This window comes from Lepidochelys olivacea, assembly GCF_965140295.1.
Source record: "Lepidochelys olivacea isolate rLepOli2 genome assembly, chromosome: 12".
NCBI classification, from domain to species: Eukaryota; Metazoa; Chordata; order Testudines; family Cheloniidae; genus Lepidochelys; species Lepidochelys olivacea.
In genome coordinates, this window is record NC_140422.1 from 26,912,224 (window position 1) to 26,932,523 (window position 20,300).

A 20,300-nucleotide genomic window follows, 5' to 3' on the forward strand; every position below is an offset into this window, starting at 1 on the left:
GGGTAGCACATTCATATAAGGGGTAACTCACGTTCTTGTGCGCATGACTCACAGTGTGACTTACAGTTGAACCCTTGAGATTTTATAAATTGAAACCCTTAAACTCCATCAGAAGATAATCTGGAGCAATATAGTGTACTTGTTCAATCATGAAATAAAATATGTATTTGTTCATCTGACAGTACTAAAATTCTGCTATAACAATGCTAATAAAATTGTCAAAGAACTCTCTGGGGATTAAGAAAACATTTCTCTTTTTCGCTAATTCTGACTAAAACTGAGAGCTCATTTAGACTAGGAATTTGTGAAATTTTACTCAATGTTCTTGTAAAATTTCTCAAAATACTATCATCCATCATTTTGTCATTACAGTGTACTCTTGAATATACATTATCAAATGTATCCTGGAGGAACAATTACTAGTTTAGTGTGTCGTGCAGAAGTTCTGGGCTAGACAAATCAAAGGAATTGTTTGGGCTATAATACTTTGGCATATGGTCATTTAATAGAGGTACATACAGGAGGTAAGCTTAACTCTATTGGGATTATTTCTGCTACATATAGAAAAAAAATCAAGTTGGCTAGATACAACTTCTGAGACTCTGGTTTTGTCATTAAAATAATCTCTGGTGACTCCGTAGTCTTGTCTATGATTCATGTGTAAATGATCAGCACAATTTTTGTCCAAGAAAGTTTGAAACTGAAGTTCTGTGGGGAAAGCTGTCTTTTTTGGAGAGAAAAACATTTTAGTGTGGTGGACCGAAATTGTGCTTTGTTACTCTGGGATAACCCATTTTACTGCATTGAAGTTGCTGTGCTATAAAAGAGGGCAAAATTTGGGCATTGTTTGAAGTTTGGTAGTGTTCAAAGTAACTACAGTATAGTTAACATTAGTTTAGATTGACTATTCAATTTAAGAATGGTATTGATACGAGCAATATTGGGGTAGCATTTGGACAGACCCTAAACTGGATGATCAGGAGAAAAGAGTAATAGACCCCTTCTCCATTCAGCACCCATTGCAAGAACATATCAGAATTACAATCCTGGGCTCTGGGGAGCACAGGGACTGCTCAATCCATGCATTCTGGGGAGCACATTGCTCCAAAAGGAGAAGGACCATAGCCCTATTCCAACCTTGCAGCAGCCCATTGAGTAAGTCTGTGGTACACAGGGGAGTACATTGCACTGGTAGAATGTGACTCAGGGCTTAAGGAGGATCAGTGCCTAATAAGCTCAACAGAGAGCTTTGTTTTAAGATATTTCTAATAAAGTATATTTTTATTTGCATTTTCAAAAGGCTTGAAGGCCAGCCTCCATTTTTATAGGTACACTTTTCATTTGCATTTTTACATCTGCCAACCATATTGCACATGCAAAGCAGAGTATGTGCAACTCGGTCTGATTTTTTTTTTCTTTTGTGACCTTTTAGCTAGAAGTGCCCTTTAGAGAAGTGCTCCTCTCCATGGCACAGGGAGACCTCACTATGTGTTACATATTTGCAATACAGGATATATATTATTTCAAGTTTTAAGTGAACTTTGTCTTTTATATCTCAAGTAACAGCAAACCACACCTGTTCATTTGTTGACATAGGGTTATTTTCTGATTTAATAATGTGAGATAGCTGATTAATACTTATTTCTATGTGTTTATGGTGGGACTAGCATTCAGTCTCTAAAAAATCTCAGAATTTGCTTGTTAGCAGTTAAAATTTACTATCTCCTCCTAGATCCATCTTGTCCCAAACCTTGTTACAGTATCTACTCAAGTATAAAAAAGGTGAATTGGGTTGGATTTCTAGTAATTTCTAAGGGAAATACATGGTTTTGAAATCAGAAACTGTTTACTATGAAATTCCAAACAACAGTGAAAAAATTAGGATATGGTATTTGGGGCAATGTGGATAGATGGGCATCCATGTTGTTTGCCATAGTTTCAGAATGGTACAATCTTTGTGTAGAGTTAGTTGAATAATCATAATAATTTTAAAACAGTTATTCCCAACTAATCGTTGATTGAAGAAAGGCAAAATTCACAATGAATTATTCTAACAGTTTTATCTACATGTGAATGTAGCACAGCATCTGAATCAATCTGTTGCAAATTGTGGCTTTCTGGACATTAACCAGAGCCACATTCCAATCATCTGCTGCAAGTTCAGTTCCCAGATCTGCATGCCATGCTTGGGAAGTGATGAGGTATTTTTCCTCTGGTGTTGGCCAAAAGACAATAATTGGTTTATAAATTGTTTAGCTGCTTTTCCATATTGGCCCGTTGAAGAAATAAACTGTTTATTTTCAACCTGGAAGTTACTTTTAAATGGTTTAAATGGCATGAGTTAATTGTTTTGGAAGCAAGTCTCCTTTCTTTTTAAAGATGCCACTGTAGCTTGATTTTTAGTTATATTTGTTGATATACTTTAATTTAGCAGCATCTCATACACCTTGGCTGGTAGGAAGCACTTTATAAATAAAGCACCAAATAGCTCATTTAAATCGGAGTAACTTCATGGACTTCACTGCTGCTGTGTCAATTTGCTCTAGCTAAGGGTCTGATATAAAGTTATTAACTTTCCTTATTAAGAGAGGTTTGGATCTTACTTACTAGTGTGCAAAGACCATACTACTATGATCAGTCCCATTGTGTGTTTACAGAATTGGGCTCTTAGAAAAAGCCCCTTGTAGGTATAATACTTCCCTCTGTATTAGGAATACATAACCCTATTCCTCTTGCAAAGAGGTTTAAAAATAAAGGATTGGAGACAATTACCATTTTAAATCCTAATTAGTAAATTAAGTACGGCTATGTGGTTAATGTTTTGTATCTAGTGCTTCACACTTCAATAACCGATAGTAAACACTTGTATGTATCTGAATGTCTGTTCCATTATTTTAAAGCATCATGTATAAAGCCTTTGCTGATAATTACATAACAATACTGGTAATAAAGTTATATGATGTTTTGGGTATTATGGAATATTTGGTTGTTTACTTACTTTAATTGTTGGTGGCATGATTTGAAATTAACGATCTGGAGAACAGGATTCAAATATACAGGGTTTTTTTTCTTTTTAAACTTGTTTTGAGATTCTATTATTGCAAACTGTTCACTTGCTAAGCCTACTGTAAAATAAGCGGAAAGAATGCACCAGCAGCAAAACCGGGTAACTGTCTCCATTCATCTTATTGGAGTGTTGGGTCCTTATTAGAAAAATGTGCCAGTGCTATTAACTGCTGCACTTCAGAATAGCATGCTTCCAGCAAGTGTACGTGGCCAGTATGACTGGCTATAACTTGCACATCATGGTGCTCCATTCATTTGAAAGGACACTCCACAGGAAACTGCTCCTGAAACACATCCATATTTTAGGTTAAGTGAATGCAGTTATGCAACAAGCTGAGCCAGCTACAGTATTTAGAGTTTTGGTTGCGCCCAAAACAGATGAATGCAGACAAAAATATCCCATTGTAACACTACAGAGGTGACTTTAGAGCCTGCTCATTGTGGGTTAAATTCAGCTTTCAGCTCCGGTGTAAATCCAGATTCATTCCGCTGAGTGGATTGGAGTGACTCTGGATTTACACCTGTGTAACTGGAGAAGAATTTGGCTACATATTTAAGATGACATTTCTAAACTTTGAGCTACATTTAATGGGTATTTACTTAAATGGAAGTGATGCTTAGCCAGTAATCATCAAGTAATAGGTGCTGCAGTTTGTCTTTTCTACACAAAAGTGAGAAATAATCTGTTTCCATTTTCTCTAAGAATGAGTTATTATCAGAGAAAGATCGTTCCATTGTGACTTTTTTTCATGAATAAACCACTAATAATACAGAATAAAAACTAGTTTTCAGTCTCTTATTTCAGGCTCCAGCGCTTCTGGTGTCAAAAATAATTTCACTTATCAGCAAAATGGCAGCAAACATAAGTAAGCTCAGAAAGGACAGCTCTGACTAAATCTGTCGTTCCTTGCACAGTTTATACCTAACATAGATTTCTGAAATTTTAAATCATTTTTCTGAGCCAAATTGTGGGGTTTTCCTTTAAAGGATGAATAGTGTTCTTGGCTTTCCTACCTCCCATCCTTTTATGACTCTTTCATAGAATCATAGAATATCAGAGTTGGAAGGGACCTCAGGAGGTCATCTAGTCCAACCCCCTGCTCAAAGCAGGACCAATCCCCAATTTTTGCCCCAGATCCCTAAATGGCCCCCTCAAAGGATTGAACTCACAACCCTGGGTTTAGCAGGCCAATGCTCAAACCATTGAGTTATCCCTCCCCCCATAATATAGCATAGAGAAAATAATATTGAAAAAAATTCAGATGGTTACTTTAAATGGTCTTATTAAATATGCCTGAGGGAAAAAAAAGTGAAATTCTTCTGTGCCAGATTGTTCTCAAATATATGCATAATCCTCATTAAATATATTAGGCTGGAGCCATTGCCATGTCATAGTTAAGATTGTTTCTGGTTTACACTAAAAATGGAAGATCAACGTCTTTGTTTTATATGAAAAACACAGTGTGTCTGCCCCCAAATGTTTATCACAAACTTGAATGTATGCTTTTGAACAGAACTGTGCAAAGAGTACAGTGGTAGGGAGGGTCTAAATAGAATTTGGGGAAGAGGATGATAAATGTGTGGCATTTCTACTGGGAGCGAGTTAAGACTGGAGTGCATGCTCTGTGGTGTGGCTGTGCTAATAGTGAGCTGAGTGTCTCTGAGTGAAGGAGTAGAGTGTGGGCAGCATTAACTTTTCAGTTCCTTGTCTTTCTGTGTTACATGTATTATTATAGAGAATCCTTAACTAACACAGAACATTGTGTGTGTGTGAGAGAAAGAATATAGCCTTAAGTTAGTATTTTGTTAGTATTCTGTAGCAGATACAAAGTGAATTACTGAGAATCCTAAAATAAATATTCCAGGAACAGTAAAATTTGGTTGCTCGGTACAGGTATAGGTGCTGGAATTAGGGCTGCTGGTGTCCATCATACACAGGGTTTACAGTTTGGTTCAATGGCTCTCAGCACCCCCACTGTACAAATTGTTCCAGCACCACAGAGTACAGATGTTCTTTAAATAAAGGCAGAAAAACATTGTATGGGAAGCCCCAGGGGTATATCCAAGGGGTACTTTAAGATAGGTTGTTAGTACAGGAAGTGTAGTCCTTAGTTCAGGTTTCACTGTATTAGACAATCTTATGGTCAAACTTTGACCCTGACCTATTACACATAGAAGTGATCAGATATAAAGAAAGAGGCAATGTCATTTGAACAACTAAAACTTAGGGGTATGTATATATTGCAATAAAATAAAAACCTGTGCACTGCATCTCAGAGCCCGGGTCAATTAACTTCGGATTGTGGGGCTAAGCATGGCATTCTAGCCATTCAGGATTAGGCTAAAGATTGGGCTTTGAGACTCACCACTCTCATGGGGTTCCAGAGCCTGGGTTCCAGCCTGAACCCGAATGTCTACACTGCAATTTTTAGCTGGCAGCCTAAGCCTGAGTCAGTGGACCAGGGCCATTTGCAGCCATGGGTCTTTTATGACATTGTAGACGTACCCTTAGAGACACCTGGAATGGTGCTACTGCCAAAGATCATATTATCAAAGAGTCTGTAGGTATTTTTACTCATTCATGATGAAGGTTGGTGGAGACAGGAGTGATAAGGGAAGCACTGAAGTTTGGGAATGCTTCTAAGCACTCAATGACAATATTTTATTAGAGTACTGAATGCAATCTGTGATCTATATGTGCATCATTGTCTCCTGAATTAAGAGAAGGGGGGAATTATAACTGACAGACTCTTGAGTAAAAAAGCAAGGAGTTTTACTGGAAAAGCACCAGAAAAGAAAAACCTTATTTAGAATATTCATAGTTGGTGGTAATTATATCAAAGTATTATTTTCCTACTGAATCATTAGTTTTTGATGGCTGTTATATTCTTTCAGTGGACAATGGGTATTACCCCTGTGCTATGTTGGTACTAGTTTCATTTTAGAAATTACAGTTGGCTTATAATTGTCACTTCTCAAAGACAGGGGAAAGACTGACACTTTTCTCCACTCCTCTTTCTTTCAGCAATTAAGCTGAGAACCTGCAGAGCATTAAAGTGATGCACTTAATGAGCAGTGGCATCCTATATGCAGAACATTACATCTGAAAATTTCCATTAGCTCCGAGGTTCTTACTTCAGAGGTGACCCTGGGTGGAAGGAGGAGATTCTTGAATACTCCTGTGCCTATAAATTAACCAAAAATGAAGGAGGACAGTTGTTTACATGCTGCTCTTATATGCCTGGGCATGCTATATTACAGCCATGCCATGTCTACAGAAAAACTCAACCATTTAAGGCCGTCACTCCATGGTCACCATGAAAAAGGAAAAGAAGGGCAAGTTCTGCATCGTTCAAAAAGAGGCTGGGTGTGGAATCAGTTCTTTGTAATAGAAGAGTACACAGGACCAGATCCTGTACTAGTTGGCAAGGTAAGAAATGTATTCTACATTTTCGTTTGTATTTTAATAGTTACTATTTCCTGCCTCATTGTGGTGTGAGCTGCTTTTTTTTTCCTCCAGTACTTTTCTTTCATACCAGCTGCCTAATCAGCACCCTCTGAAACTTCTGGTATTAATCATTTCATCTGTAGCTCAATAAGAATCTGATCCAAAGTGTATTGAAATCAAGGAGAGACTTTCCATTGACTTCAGTACACTTTGACTTGTGGCCTGAGAGCAGTAGATTGAAACCTTCTCTACTAGGACCAAAAGGATCATTTGCACAACAAGCCTGATCCCCAAACTGGCCACTGTGTTCCAGTAAATCATCATACCATTCTTAATTTTGGTGTCCAGTCATTAGAGCATAGCTCTCACTGTTGTAAGGATAGCCTAGAAAATACCAACCTGTGTAAAAGTTAAAAACAGATTTGACCTGACACACCAAAGGAAAAAAGAACCTAAGTGTATGTCTACAAGGCAGCTGGGAGATGTCAATCTCAGGGCAGTTAGACGGACTAGCACTAGCTCAGTAAAAATAGTCGTGTGGCACAAGCAGCAGCTTGGGCTGGCAGGCTTGGACTTGGGCGGCTAGCGTGAACCACCATCTGTGCCACATGGCCATGCTGCTATCATTAGAGGAGAGCTAATGCAAGTCTGTCTATCTGCTCTGGGGTTACAGCTCCCAGCTGCAGTGAACACGTACTCTAATTGTACTTCTAGATTTTAAGATATTACTCAGTAAGATTAAATATGTTAGACTGCATTAGATATTCTGGGCCTGACTCTCTCCTCTGTTACACTGATTTTACCTCCTCCAAAGTCAGTTAGGTTATTTTAGGTTATTTTGGGTTAAGAACGGTGTAATAGAGTGGAGAGTCAGACTCAGTGAGCCAAATTCTGTCATCAGTTTCTTGAGTTAAATGAAAGTTAGACACATGTAAGCAAAAGAAAATCTGGTCCCTTGTGCACCTATCTTATTAAATTGAAGTTTGCATTAGTTATGAAAGTTAAGAAAGTTGAGTCAGCAGTGGCTAGACAGTAATGCACAGTAATTCAATTATTATTTTAGTGGCTGGAAATACATAGTGTATATTGGTTTGTTACAATATGTATGTTTATCATTTTGTAGCTTCATTCAGATATCGATTCTGGAGATGGAAACATTAAATACATTCTCTCAGGTGAAGGCGCAGGAATCATTTTTGTTATTGATGACAAATCAGGGAACATCCATGCAACAAAGACACTGGACCGAGAAGAGAGAGCTCAGTATATTTTAACGGCACAAGCTGTAGACAGAAACACGAACAGACCTTTGGAACCACCCTCTGAATTCATTGTGAAAGTTCAAGATATAAATGACAACCCACCTGAGTTCCTACATGAAAACTATCATGCAAATGTGCCAGAGAGGTCCAACGTGGGTAGGTACAGATAAATGCATGCCAGTTTACATTTTTTTTGGAGTAAATTACATTGACAGTGAATCTTAGGTAAATCTAATTAACATCTTCCCAATGTCTGGAAGGTAAAATGTATTCAGTTCCTCTATTAATCAATGAAATATCCTCTGTCATTTGCTCTAATTAGCTGAAGGATTCAAACTCTGCTACAGCAAATCCAGTATTGCCAACCACAAGAGATCAAAAATCTTGAGTCAGACCGCCTCACAAGGTCAAAATCATGAGACTGGCCTCAGAAATCATGAGATTTAAAAACCACCATCAAACCATGTATTTTAATCTGTCTTTTGATTTTTTAACACTGTCTCTACTCTTCTGGAAATGTGTGTGTGATAATTTCAGATTGAAAAGTCAACCTTTTAATGCACACATATCTGTCTATGGCAGCTCAAATGCAGATGCAGTGTATGCATATTGAAGGAGAATTAGAATAGAGAAGATGCAGAGTGGTATTTTTGGTGGGTTTTTGGGGGGTGGGGGCTAGTGCTAAGCAAAGACTCATTTCAATATAATTTCGTGATGCTTCTGTTATTGGTATTTCAAAAGTATCCCTTCAAAAATGGAGGGCTGGGGCCGAGAGAAGGCATCCCTCCTGGTTGGAAAAACAGGGAGTACTTGTATTAAGTGATTATACCCGAGATAACGCTCAGTGAAGAGCTCCATGGTGTGATAAAATTAAAATATGATGGTAAAAACCCTAAATCACACATATTTAGAAGCATACTGTAGAAGGCCTATAAAATGGAGCTGAGAAATGAACAGCCTCATCACACACATCACTCCCTCTATGTATCAAGTTTTCCAGTTATTTTTCAGTAAAGATTTATGTGAGCTGCAAACGTGTACATGCAAGAATACCATTACAACATCAACCAGCTTTCAGAGCTTTCTGTCTTTCAGTGCAGTAATTATGTTTAGGCCCAAACTATTTTTTTAAATAATCAATACAATTATATTCAAAATATGTCAAAAATAACTGTAAATCATTGTTCTTTCTTTGTATAATTCAATAACTACGTAAGTAAATACAATATCCCACAATCACAAAACATTTATTTTTTTAAAAAATCTCTTCTAATTAGTAGTTCAAAAAGCTAAAAATAATTCATTTTATTTTAATTATTCTTCCTTCCCACAGCCCCCAGGCTTCTCCCCTTCCCCGAACCTGGCAGCACCCTGTAGCCCCCACACCCCAGTTCAGCACTCCCAGCCTCACCTCTGCTCCTCACAGGGTTCTTCACACATGTCCAGGCCTGGTGGGCAGCAGCAGCGTCCCCTCTTATCTCCCTTTTCCCAGGCTTGGGTGGGGGGGGGCACCAGGGGGCTCTTCACACCCCTCTGCCCATTCCTAGGCTGGATTTTGCAGGGGGGAGGAGAAGAAACACCGTCCTGTCTGTGTTTCTCACAGGAGGGGAGAGGGAGAAGAGAGTTGAGCCACACAGAGCTGCTGGGCTCTTTGCTCCCTCTGCCCCCCCACCTCCCCTCTGAGCATGGTGAGCCCAGATGAGAGACTCTGCTGGCTTCCAGAAGGGCTGAACTTCTGGAATGGGTTGGAGCATCACCAGACGAGCTCCAAACCCCTCTGAAATCACTTGAGATAAAATCATGAGAGTTGGCAATGCTACAAGAATGATGGTTGTAGAGTCTCTGCAAGCCTGTATGCGGGTCGAGGAGTGGGGAGGGTTCCCCCAATTGAGAGGGGTCAAACCAAGGTTTGTGGCGCAAGAGGTGCAGTGATCTACAGGGCGTATAGTACTCTTAATCTTGGCTGAGCTATGTAATGTAGCTGTAAGCTAGAGCATAATGCCACTTTACATGTCCCCCTGGTTGAAATCAGCCAGCCAGAGAAGAGCTCACCCCTGCCTTGGGGATCACTACAAGCAGCATTTCGGTAAGTGTACCTGTGGAGAGTGTAGCTCCACAAGTACACATATGAAGGAGGTAGTCTTGGGTGGCTGTATAATGCCCAAGTAGTATAATGTATATTAGGCTGTCTAATTTATTGGATGGAGATGACCCATAATCACTGTCATTATTGGTGACTTCCTAGGGCTTGTATTTTCTAAAGCACAAATTGCTAAAATAGATCTCTGTAATTGGTGAAATGTTTTTGTTTTGTTTTTTTGGAGTGGAAAAAGTCACATAAAACAGGCTTCTCTGTGGTTTGACTGAAAGCACCTCTGTGGCTTTAGCAAACACATTTGCTTTTTAAACATCCTTTCTCTACTTTTTTAGGTACATCAGTTATTCAGGTAACCGCTTCGGATGCTGATGATCCTACCTATGGGAACAGTGCCAAACTGGTTTACAGTATTCTTGAAGGTCAGCCGTACTTTTCCGTGGAAGCACAAACAGGTATGACTGAGCCAGGCTTATTTGTTTGGAACACCATCACTTTTTTGAGTACATTAATATGAATAACTAAATATTTTGGCCCAGATCCTCAGTAGCAGCTATGGGGCAATGCAGTTCATCTTGGGGTGTGCGTACAAATAGCTCTAAATCACCTTCATTCTCTCCTTCCTCTGCCCGAGCGGTTCAGTAGGGTGGTCCTGTGGCATGTATTAGCATTTAAGAGAGGTATCCCTGAGACAGGACTATTCCCCTCTGTAAGTTGCAACTCTATGAGTTGCAGAGAGATGGTGTAGAAGCTGAAATGCAGGCTCTATGCTGCTAAAGAATTACCCTGTGGTCAGCTGTGTTGCTTTCAGGGCTGCTTTCCCTGCATGGTTTGGTGCATAGTGGCTAGAACCCAAGGGAGACGCTGGGCCATTGTTGCTCTATGCAGCATGTGTGATTCATCTTAAATACACTGTATAATATGCAGGTACCAGTTTTGCATGACTAAATATTTGTGTGACATTTTTGCTTGAATGTACAGGTATTATTAGAACTGCTCTTCCCAACATGGACAGAGAAGCTAAGGAAGAATATCATGTTGTAATACAGGCAAAAGATATGGGAGGACACATGGGAGGACTCTCAGGGACAACCAAAGTGACAATTACACTTACTGATGTCAATGACAACCCACCAAAGTTCCCACAGAGTAAGTGACAAGTCCCTTAATACATAATGGTTACTACTAATTATACTTAACGCTTATGTAGTGCCTTGTATATTCAAAGAAATAGTAACTAATGGAGTACCACATCAGAAATGTGAGATAGGTAAGTATTATTTTCTGCAGAGTCCTTAAATGTTTTGTCCAGTGCTACAGAGTGAGTCATTTTCAGAGCCAGGATTAGAAGCCAGGGGATTCCTGGCGCCACGCTTCATTTTGAAAACCATCTAACCATGTTGAATTATAAACGTACCTATGGTGAGATCAATGTGATGTTGTCTAGACTTTTATGGAAGTGAAGTCCCTGTAATTGAGACAGTTAAAACTAGGCTGGAGAAAGTCCTTGAAAATATATTTTAGGGGAAAGACTTGCACTGCGGCAATGATGGATTAAGATTACTTAATAAGTGTTTTCCAACTTGAATTTTTAACACTGCAGATGTACAAAAGCCTGCTCAGAAAAAGCAAGCTCCGTTTCACATTCTGTTCAGACTATAACAACATTACCAGAAAAAAAATCTTTGAGAGTCTGTCAAAAATCTGATGGAGAACCAGGAGGAGTTACAAGAACAGATCTTCAAATTCTCACCTCCACTGTGTGTCAGCAGTTTATTCTGTTTTTGGAGATGTACAATATATATGGGGTTTCCACAGTACCTTGGTCTACACCCACTTGTAGGCTCTTGCAGTGAGACTAACACTGTTCTAAAGAAGAGCCAATGTGGCTTTCCCTTATACAGTTCTCTCTATTCATAGCTATTTCCAAGTTGTAGTTTATGATAGTCATTTCTAACTGTGCAAGTCCACTTCTGTCTATTGATAAATATGGGTGAATGGCAGATGATCTATTTGATCTTTTTACCTCAGCTGCACCCTACGCTGTTTAAGGTATTTGTCAGGCAAGAGGTGCTTTCCTTGGCCACAGATGAAAGAGCACTGCACATCCTGCTAACAACTCATGGGTATGCTCTTTCAGCTCTTTGACAGCCCTGGAGCTGAGTGAGGATCACTTTCTATTTCATGTATTCTTTCAATTTTAGGGCCTGATGCTGCATCCTTCACTTGTATGTATAGTCCTACTGAAGTCAGGACTGTTCACGTAGCTAAAGATTGTAGGATTGTACCTTTACTCCCTTGTGAATAGTTATATTCACAGGTGGCAGATCAAATAAAATTTAGCTCAATTAAATTTTCTGATTGGTGACAAATAATGCTAGTTACTACAAGTAAAGTGTGTTAGTTTTTAGTTGCCAGGGTAGCTATTTGGTTTTCAGATATATTTTCATCTTATTTAGTTGTTTATTTTAGCTCATTCAAACTTTGGAACTGGATGGAAGCCCAGGCATGGAGCCTTAAAATTACCCCTATCCTGGAGGGGATTTTCTACCATGTAGGACAAACTGCACTGAATTGTATTTTAAAAAAAAAAGTTTCACTTGTCCAGTAAGAAAAGAAAGATGTTAGATTTGCAGAAGTCTAACAGTTTAACACATTGCATTCATTTGAGGTCCAAGTGACCTTCTGTCAATAGATTGAACTGTTATTGTGAAACCTGCTTTAATTTAGGCTTGTTTGTGACTGGAGTTAGTGTTTCATTTCTATCATATATGCTATTGTGCTTACAATGACTGAAGCAAGTCCACACCTGGTATACCTCCACTGATGTTCCTCAAATGATATTTGAGGGTGGGAGTTAGATTTACCCCATTATATTTTATCTTGCTGGCTGTATGCTTTCCTGGGTTTGTTCATGCTATCGGTAATGTAAAGAATTCCGAAGTTGTTAATCGGTATTTAGGGGCAGGCTATGTTATTTAAACTCTGGCTTGCGTTGGAAGGCACCCAGAGATTTGCATTGAGTAAGAAGCTGCAGGAGGACTGTGCCTCAGGAGACAGGATATTGCTTGGAGCCTCCTGGTGCACAGGAGCATTGCTTACGCTGCACCATCCTCACCCTTTCCAGCCATTTGTGGCACTGGGACCCATAGAGGGGATAGTCCCTGAGTTAGGGTGGGAATTTTCCTGTTATTCTCCCCTCTATGGATCTGTACTTGGGCCCCACATAGTCGGGCGTGTACTGAATTGTGCTAAATTTCACTACTTTGCAGTGAATGCAATTTCATGTTCCAAGTGAGAACCATGGAAAGCAGCAGATTTATTCTTTTAAGTGCCACAGCAGTAAGATTTTATCCAGTTCCTGTTCTATAATTTGTGGCTTTTGAATGAATGGCAGTTACCCTCCTAGGCTTGTCGCAGTTGAAGTTCATACCATGAATCATTTGAAATGTAATTTTCTCTAGATTTTTGTAATAACATCTCCAGTATGAATTATAACCTTGATGTCACAATAATTTTGCATTCTGATTGTATGATCAGTTGGCCTTTTAACTCCTGCTAGCACACTAGAGGTGAAGGTAGTAATTGGGAAGGTAATTTTATACAGATTAGCAACATGACCGCAGATTTCACTAACGAGCTCAATCTCAAAGTAACCTAGACCTTTATAATATAACCATTCCTTCTATGGATAACTCTATTACTGCATGTGGATAATTTGAAAGTTTAAAAATTTGCTCTGCTATTTTTACATGTATAAATGAAACAGGTAATAATACAAATACTTTAAGAAGTAAACTGTGTAATTACAACTGAATGCTTTTTGCCTAGGTGTGTACCAGATGTCAATATCAGAAGCATCCATTCCAGGAGAAGAAGTAGGACGACTGAAGGCCAAAGATCCAGATATTGGAGAAAATGGCTTAGTGACTTACAGCATCATTGATGGAGATGGTGTGGAAATGTTTGAAATTACAACAGATTATGAGACTCAGGAAGGTGTTGTGAAGCTTAAGAAGGTGAGCACTCCTGTCCTTTCAAGCCTATTAATATACACAACATACTTCATTTTCTTTATCACAGAAGATACAATACCAATAGATTATCTAGATACTCAATAGATTTCTCTATGTAAAAGAATAAATGGACACAAATCAGATGTCAAGAATTATAACATTCATAAACCAGTCGGAGAACACTTCAATCTCTCTGGTCACGCAATCACAGACATGAAGGTCGCTATCTTACAACAAAAAAACTTCAAATCCAGACTCCAGCGAGAAACTGCTGAATTGGAATTCATTTGCAAATTGGATACTATTAATTTAGGCTTAAATAGAGACTGGGAGTGGCTAAGTCATTATGCAAGGTAGCCTATTTCCCCTTGTTTTTTCCTACTCCCCCCCCCAGATGTTCTGGTTAAACTTGGATTTATGCTGGAAATGGCCCACCTTGATTATCATGCACATTGTAGGGAGAGTGGTCACTTTGGATGAGCTATTACCAGCAGGAGAGTGAGTTTGTGTGTGTATGGGGGTGGGGGGGTAGAAAACCTGGATTTGTGCTGGAAATGGCCCAACTTGATTATCATACACATTGTAAGGAGAGTGATCACTTTAGATAAGCTATTACCAGCAGAAGAGTGGGGTGGGAGGAGGTATTGTTTCATGGTCTCTGTGTATATAATAAAAAGAAAAGGAGTACTTGTGGCACCTTAGAGACTAACCAATTTATTTGAGCATGAGCTTTCGTGAGCTACACGCTCAAATAAATTGGTTAGTCTCTAAGGTGCCACAAGTACTCCTTTTCTTTTTGCGAATACAGACTAACACGGCTGTTACTCTGAAACCTGTGTATATAATGTCTTCTGCAGTTTCCACAGTATGCATCCAATGAAGTGAGCTGTAGCTCACAAAAGCTTATGCTCAAATAAATTGGTTAGTCTCTAAGGTGCCACAAGTACTCCTTTTCTTTTTGCGAATACAGACTAACACGGCTGTTACTCTGAAACCTGTCAATAGATTACTGTTCATGTTAAAATTATGGTAAATGCAATTGTATATAATTTTGGTTATGAAGCTGTGATTAACTCTGAGCTCCCATTTTAGTGTTCTCTGATAATGCCTAGAGCCAAAATGGAAAGAAGTAACTGAATGGAAAGCAGTACTACAAAAAAACCTCTATAGTGGGTTTATTAATATAAAGTGAAGAAATTATTATATATTCTTTAACAGCATTCTGTACTGATCTACCACTTGAGAAATCAATACCTTTCACTCTTCAAAGCATACTGAGAATTACTGCAGAAATAAATGATTGCTTTAGTTGTTTTAATCAAGCATTCATTTTCAAGTTGGTAGTGTCATAAGAATTTTAAGATAATGTGCAAAGTATCAAGGATTTGCCTGTATTTCTGTTAAAAGAAATCATTTAAAATATCAATATTGCTTCCCTCTCATTCTACCTAGATAGAAAGAAAAGGATAAAGTGGTGTGCAAGTAAGAATAGAAAGTGAAATAGAAAAATGTTATATTCCCATCAAGGGATTCTGCCATTTGACTAGCTAAGATAATTTCAAATGGCTTGTGCCCACAATTCAAAAACAGTTTCCTTGTATTACATTGCTGATGCCACTGCACATAGAACAATGAACACCTGATAGCAAGTCATGATGAAATGCAACAGCCTCAACTTCATTAGTAACAAATCCTTGCACAACACCCAAACCTAGCAAACACTACCTGTAGTTTTAATTTATACCTAGATAACCCCAGGTCATTTTCTGTGCCCACTACATTACCAATGAGAGTGAGGTCTCAAATATGGACCATGGCATCATTGCTCTCCTCCAACACATGGGTAAGAGGAGACTGTGCACGTGCACAAGTGAGGCTAAACACTAAGGACACAAGGTGGGTGAGGTAACGTCTTTTATTGGACCAACTTCTGTTGGTGAGAGTGACAAGCTTTTGACCTTACACAGAGCTCTTCTTCAGGTCAGAGCTCTGTGTAAGCTCGAAAGCCTCTCTCGCTCACCAACAGAAGTTGGTCCAACAAAAGATATTACTCTCACCCACCTTGTCTCTCTAATGTCCTGGAACCTACATGGCTTCAACAATACTGGTAAATACCACGCACATTCCTCTTCACTCTAGGGTATGAAGTCTGAAGTCCCTTATTTACTCACTCTTTTATTCTCAAAACAAAGGGTAAAATTGGTGTGTGGTGTGTGTGGACAATGGGCATTTTTGAGGCGATATGGGCTTAAGTGTGATCCTCTGCGTTCATGAGGCACTTTGCTACTTTACTTGGGAGCGGGGGGTGGGGGGACAAGAAGCAGCATCTCATTAGTTGGGGATCATATTCCATGAACTCCCTGTTTTGCTTTTCACCTTTTGTTTTCTTCACCGTGCACCTATGCTGTGCTAGATCAAACCCCAAATGTCTGCTTTGTGTAGGAAGAATTGAGCAGTTATCTACAGAATATTTCTTACCTCTGACCCAATCGTAGGTCAATTTCATGAGGGACTTGAGTAACATTCCTTCACCCTGGAACTTTTCCCAAAATGGGTACATTGATCAGGGAGAAGGGGCTCTTCTAAATATTGCCATGACACAGAAGTGCCAGCACAATAAAGTCTCAGCTATAACAAGAGTATGCACTTGTTAGAAAATCAGTTAACCTCTAGTACAGCAACACTGTCATAATACTGCATCACAAAGTGCAAACCTGTAATCAAACAAACAAGCACACACACACAAAACGCAAATAAATCAACACCCTGTTTTATTTATGTATACAATTTCCTGTCTCTCAAGCCAATACAAAATGTATAGGGCTCACTCCTGTGATGTGAGGAACAGTCCTGTGATTTGCTGAGTGCTCTCAACTCCTGCTACCTTCAGTGGAAGTTGAGGGTGCTCATCACCTCACAGGAGGTGCTCAGCATTTAGCAAAGGATCAGGCCCATAAAGACTGATGCGTGACTGTTTATTTCTAATGCCAGAGAGGAAGCAGATCTGAAATCCCTCTCCCCACCATTCCTGTACCCAACCTTCTAGTTAATGGAATTTAACCCCATGCTTTGGGCCTACCAGTCTTGAAGAGTCTCTCTATGATCCCAGTCAAGCAGGACTCAGTCAGGGGTGTTTGCATATCCATAGTCCATACTGAGATAATGAAACATATATGTACAGACACACACACATATATACACATACAGTGAGAGAGGTACAAAGTTAACGTCACTAAATATATGGATAACAATATTGGTTGATACTGATAGCTGAATATGAACATATTGATTACCTTGGTACGCTACTTTTTTCAAAAGTGAGCATCCTTATAGACATCCTATTCTCTGCTCTCATGTATGATCTCAAATGCTGCAGAACTTATGCAGTATATTTCTAATACATCAGATGACATCGTTGGAAGTGCGTTGACAACATTTTAGTACAAATGTACATTTCCTTTTTTCCTCATAGATGACTGTATATAAGCTAACATGTGTATCTGTCATTTTCTGTTTATAACATCTCTTCAGAATTAACCATTCTAATTTTTTTTCAAACAACTTCTGTGGTTTTTATCTGATTATCACCTCATTTCTGATAGTCTAATTAAGTCTTTGTCATTTGGATAAAAAGACTGTAGGTTTTTTTGACAAGCAGCATATTAGATACGTATACGGCCCCTTTTACCATGCTATCTGAGTGTCTCACAGTCTTCCATGTATTATCCCCAGAGCACCCTGTGGTAACACAACTGTCCTCATTTTACAGATAGGGAACTGATACACAGAATGCTAAGAGACTAGCACAAGTTCACACAGAAAGGCTGTAGTAGAACAGGGAATTGACCCTGATTCTCTTAAATCCCAGACTAGCACCCGCACCATGGGCCCATCCTTCCTCGCTCTGCTGGTTAAGATCTATTCACCATGTTCTAAGGAGGATACTGTGCATTTTGATGTGGTTCTCCCATTTTGGGTCTTAACCTCTGTTTGTGGGATCCATGTTCTTTGATTTGAACATGTGGGAGAGGTGCAGATCTTCTCCTGGTCTGTTGGTAAAGGTTATCCCTATCTATTTCTTGGCGATGGTTCTTTGCTTTTGAGATGGTGAAGCAGTCACTGCTCAGAATATTGGTAGTTATTGCACTGCTGTGATGTTTTTTGATTGCTCATTGTTTTAATAGTTCTTCAATAACTGAGTTTGTACTCCTTTTATTGCAGTAGCTTGTATGTTATCACTGCCTGCAGTCCATTCTATGCTGTTAGCATAGTTTGATAGCCATAGTTGGCACCAGTCTCTCAGACATTTAAGGACATAACCATATTCTGGCTTACGATACTGAAGCATTGCAATCTCTCTGTCAGTGACAAATTGCAGGTACACCATAGTTAGGATCAGTCATCTGAAACATGGAGAATAATTCCTACCTCACAGGCTGTGGTGAGGCTTATTCCCTTCATATTGCTAAAGTGCTCAGAAATCCTTGGATGGAAGACCTATAGAAGTTGAAAGAATAATCTTCACACTTTCTTCACTATTGTGTGTATAATATTTATTCATTAATTGTTATTTCCTGTTTACTTTTTGGAAAGTGGTTGTTCAGTAGATGAGTTAGAAAGACACTATGCCAAATACAAGTGTAATTCTATTACAATACTAATCATCAACTTGAACTCACATAATTTATTCACTATGTCATATGACTCACATCAACCTCTCTTTCCTTCATATGGGCCAGATCCTGAGCCTTGCTATGGCCATTGGGTGCCAGCTCACCACCACACAGTGTCCATAAAGCCGACACATCCAACTTCTGGAGGATTCTTCCACAGTGAGGAAATTCCTAGCTGGTGTGGGGCCACTATAGCACCTCCTATGCTATCCTCTGACTTTAATGTATGAACATAGAAGGCATGTCTCAAGTAAAAGGGCCAGTTCTGGATCTTTGATTCAGCCCCTAGTGCAGGCATAGTCAATAGGTGGATCGTGGGCCAAAGCGGGATTTTGAACATACCATAAAATCCTTTTATTTACTTCTTCTTATTAATTATTATTATTATTATATTATTTTATCTTGAGTCTGGACCTTGACTGAGAAATTTGGACCTTGACAAAAAATAATTGATCACCCCTCCCCTAAAGTAGGCCCCCTTCCAACTGTCCCCAAGGGACTTCCTGCTAGCTGGGGATAGGCAGAGCGCAGCATGCTCCAGACACATCCCTTCCTTACTGCTCCTTGCCCCAACATGCTCTCTGTGTTGGGGCTCTAGTTGGAGTAGCAGCAGGGACTCCCTGCTGCTGGAGGACTCCCCAGCTGATGAGATGTGGGTGGTTTCCTAAGCAGTACAACAGGCACAGGGCATGGGAGGGAATCTGGCCCAGTATGTTGAGTTTTTTTCTCTTCTGTAGATGTAGTGGGTAGCGCCTCACTTTGAGTATTTAGCACATTTTGAAGGCCTCAGACTTTTGAGTCTTTGCATATTAAGTGCTATGCACATATCTGGTTTATAGGGATTCTGCTATCACAATCTAAGGAACTAGCTTTTACATTTCAGTGTTGTTGGCACTGTACAACTGATGCATCATCCTCTTATTTCTTACAGCTCCTAGATTTTGAAACCAAAAAGTCCTACAGCCTGAAGGTAGAGGCAGCCAATGTACATATTGATCCTAAGTTCATCAGCAATGGACCATTCAAGGATACTGTAACTGTAAAGGTAGCAGTTGAGGATGCTGATGAGCCACCCATATTTTTAGCACCAAGTTATATTCTTGAAGTACAAGAGAACGCGGCAGCTGGTGCTGTTGTTGGGAGAGTACATGCCAAAGACCCTGATGCTGCAAATAATGCTATAAGGTACACTTTATTAATATAGTCCTATTGTTTATATGGAGATAAACAAGGTAACTTTTTAGTTAATATGATGTAATGGTACCTAGTCAATTATTTTCTTTTATTTGCATGTATCTTTTCATAGCTATTCATTTTGCACATTTTCTCATGTTTAGGACATATTTAATGTACAATTTGTTATAGCTATGTCTGTCTGCATACCAACTCACATTGGTCACTATTTACAAGGTATATTTACTGCAATATTATCAAAGACATAAATTTTTCAATAAAGTTAGAACAGAAATAGTGTGGTTACTATTGTCAACTGTTAACTTTTTTGACAACCACTATGTGTCTTTGCATATATGTACACACACATACACATATATACACATACAGTGAGAGAGGTATAAAGTAGCATTTGCTGTGTGTTTTTTCTGGTGTCATCTTGCTACTATTAACTAAGATATGAAGCTATTTAAAATGCTTTGTTGTCATAACATATGCTCCAAATAGTTGCAAAGTGGAGGTCTGAAAGCCATAGTAAAACAGATTGTTGTATAAGAATAAAGAGAC

The 20,300-nt window shown here is 39.1% G+C and overlaps 1 protein-coding gene across 2 annotated transcripts in view; it reads left to right on the forward strand.

The window, feature by feature from the left end:
* Positions 1-20,300, forward strand: part of CDH11 (cadherin 11) — a 102,776-nt gene that overhangs the window by 69,653 nt on the left and 12,823 nt on the right. For both annotated transcript variants that reach the window (XM_084645050.1, XM_084645051.1), the window contains exons 3-8: positions 6,092-6,496; positions 7,638-7,932; positions 10,207-10,326; positions 10,853-11,020; positions 13,703-13,890; positions 19,492-19,745. In XM_084645050.1, coding sequence (XP_084501176.1) covers positions 6,269-6,496; positions 7,638-7,932; positions 10,207-10,326; positions 10,853-11,020; positions 13,703-13,890; positions 19,492-19,745 — 1,253 coding nt within the window. In that variant the 5' untranslated portion in view covers positions 6,092-6,268. The remainder of the gene's footprint in view (positions 1-6,091; positions 6,497-7,637; positions 7,933-10,206; positions 10,327-10,852; positions 11,021-13,702; positions 13,891-19,491; positions 19,746-20,300) is intronic.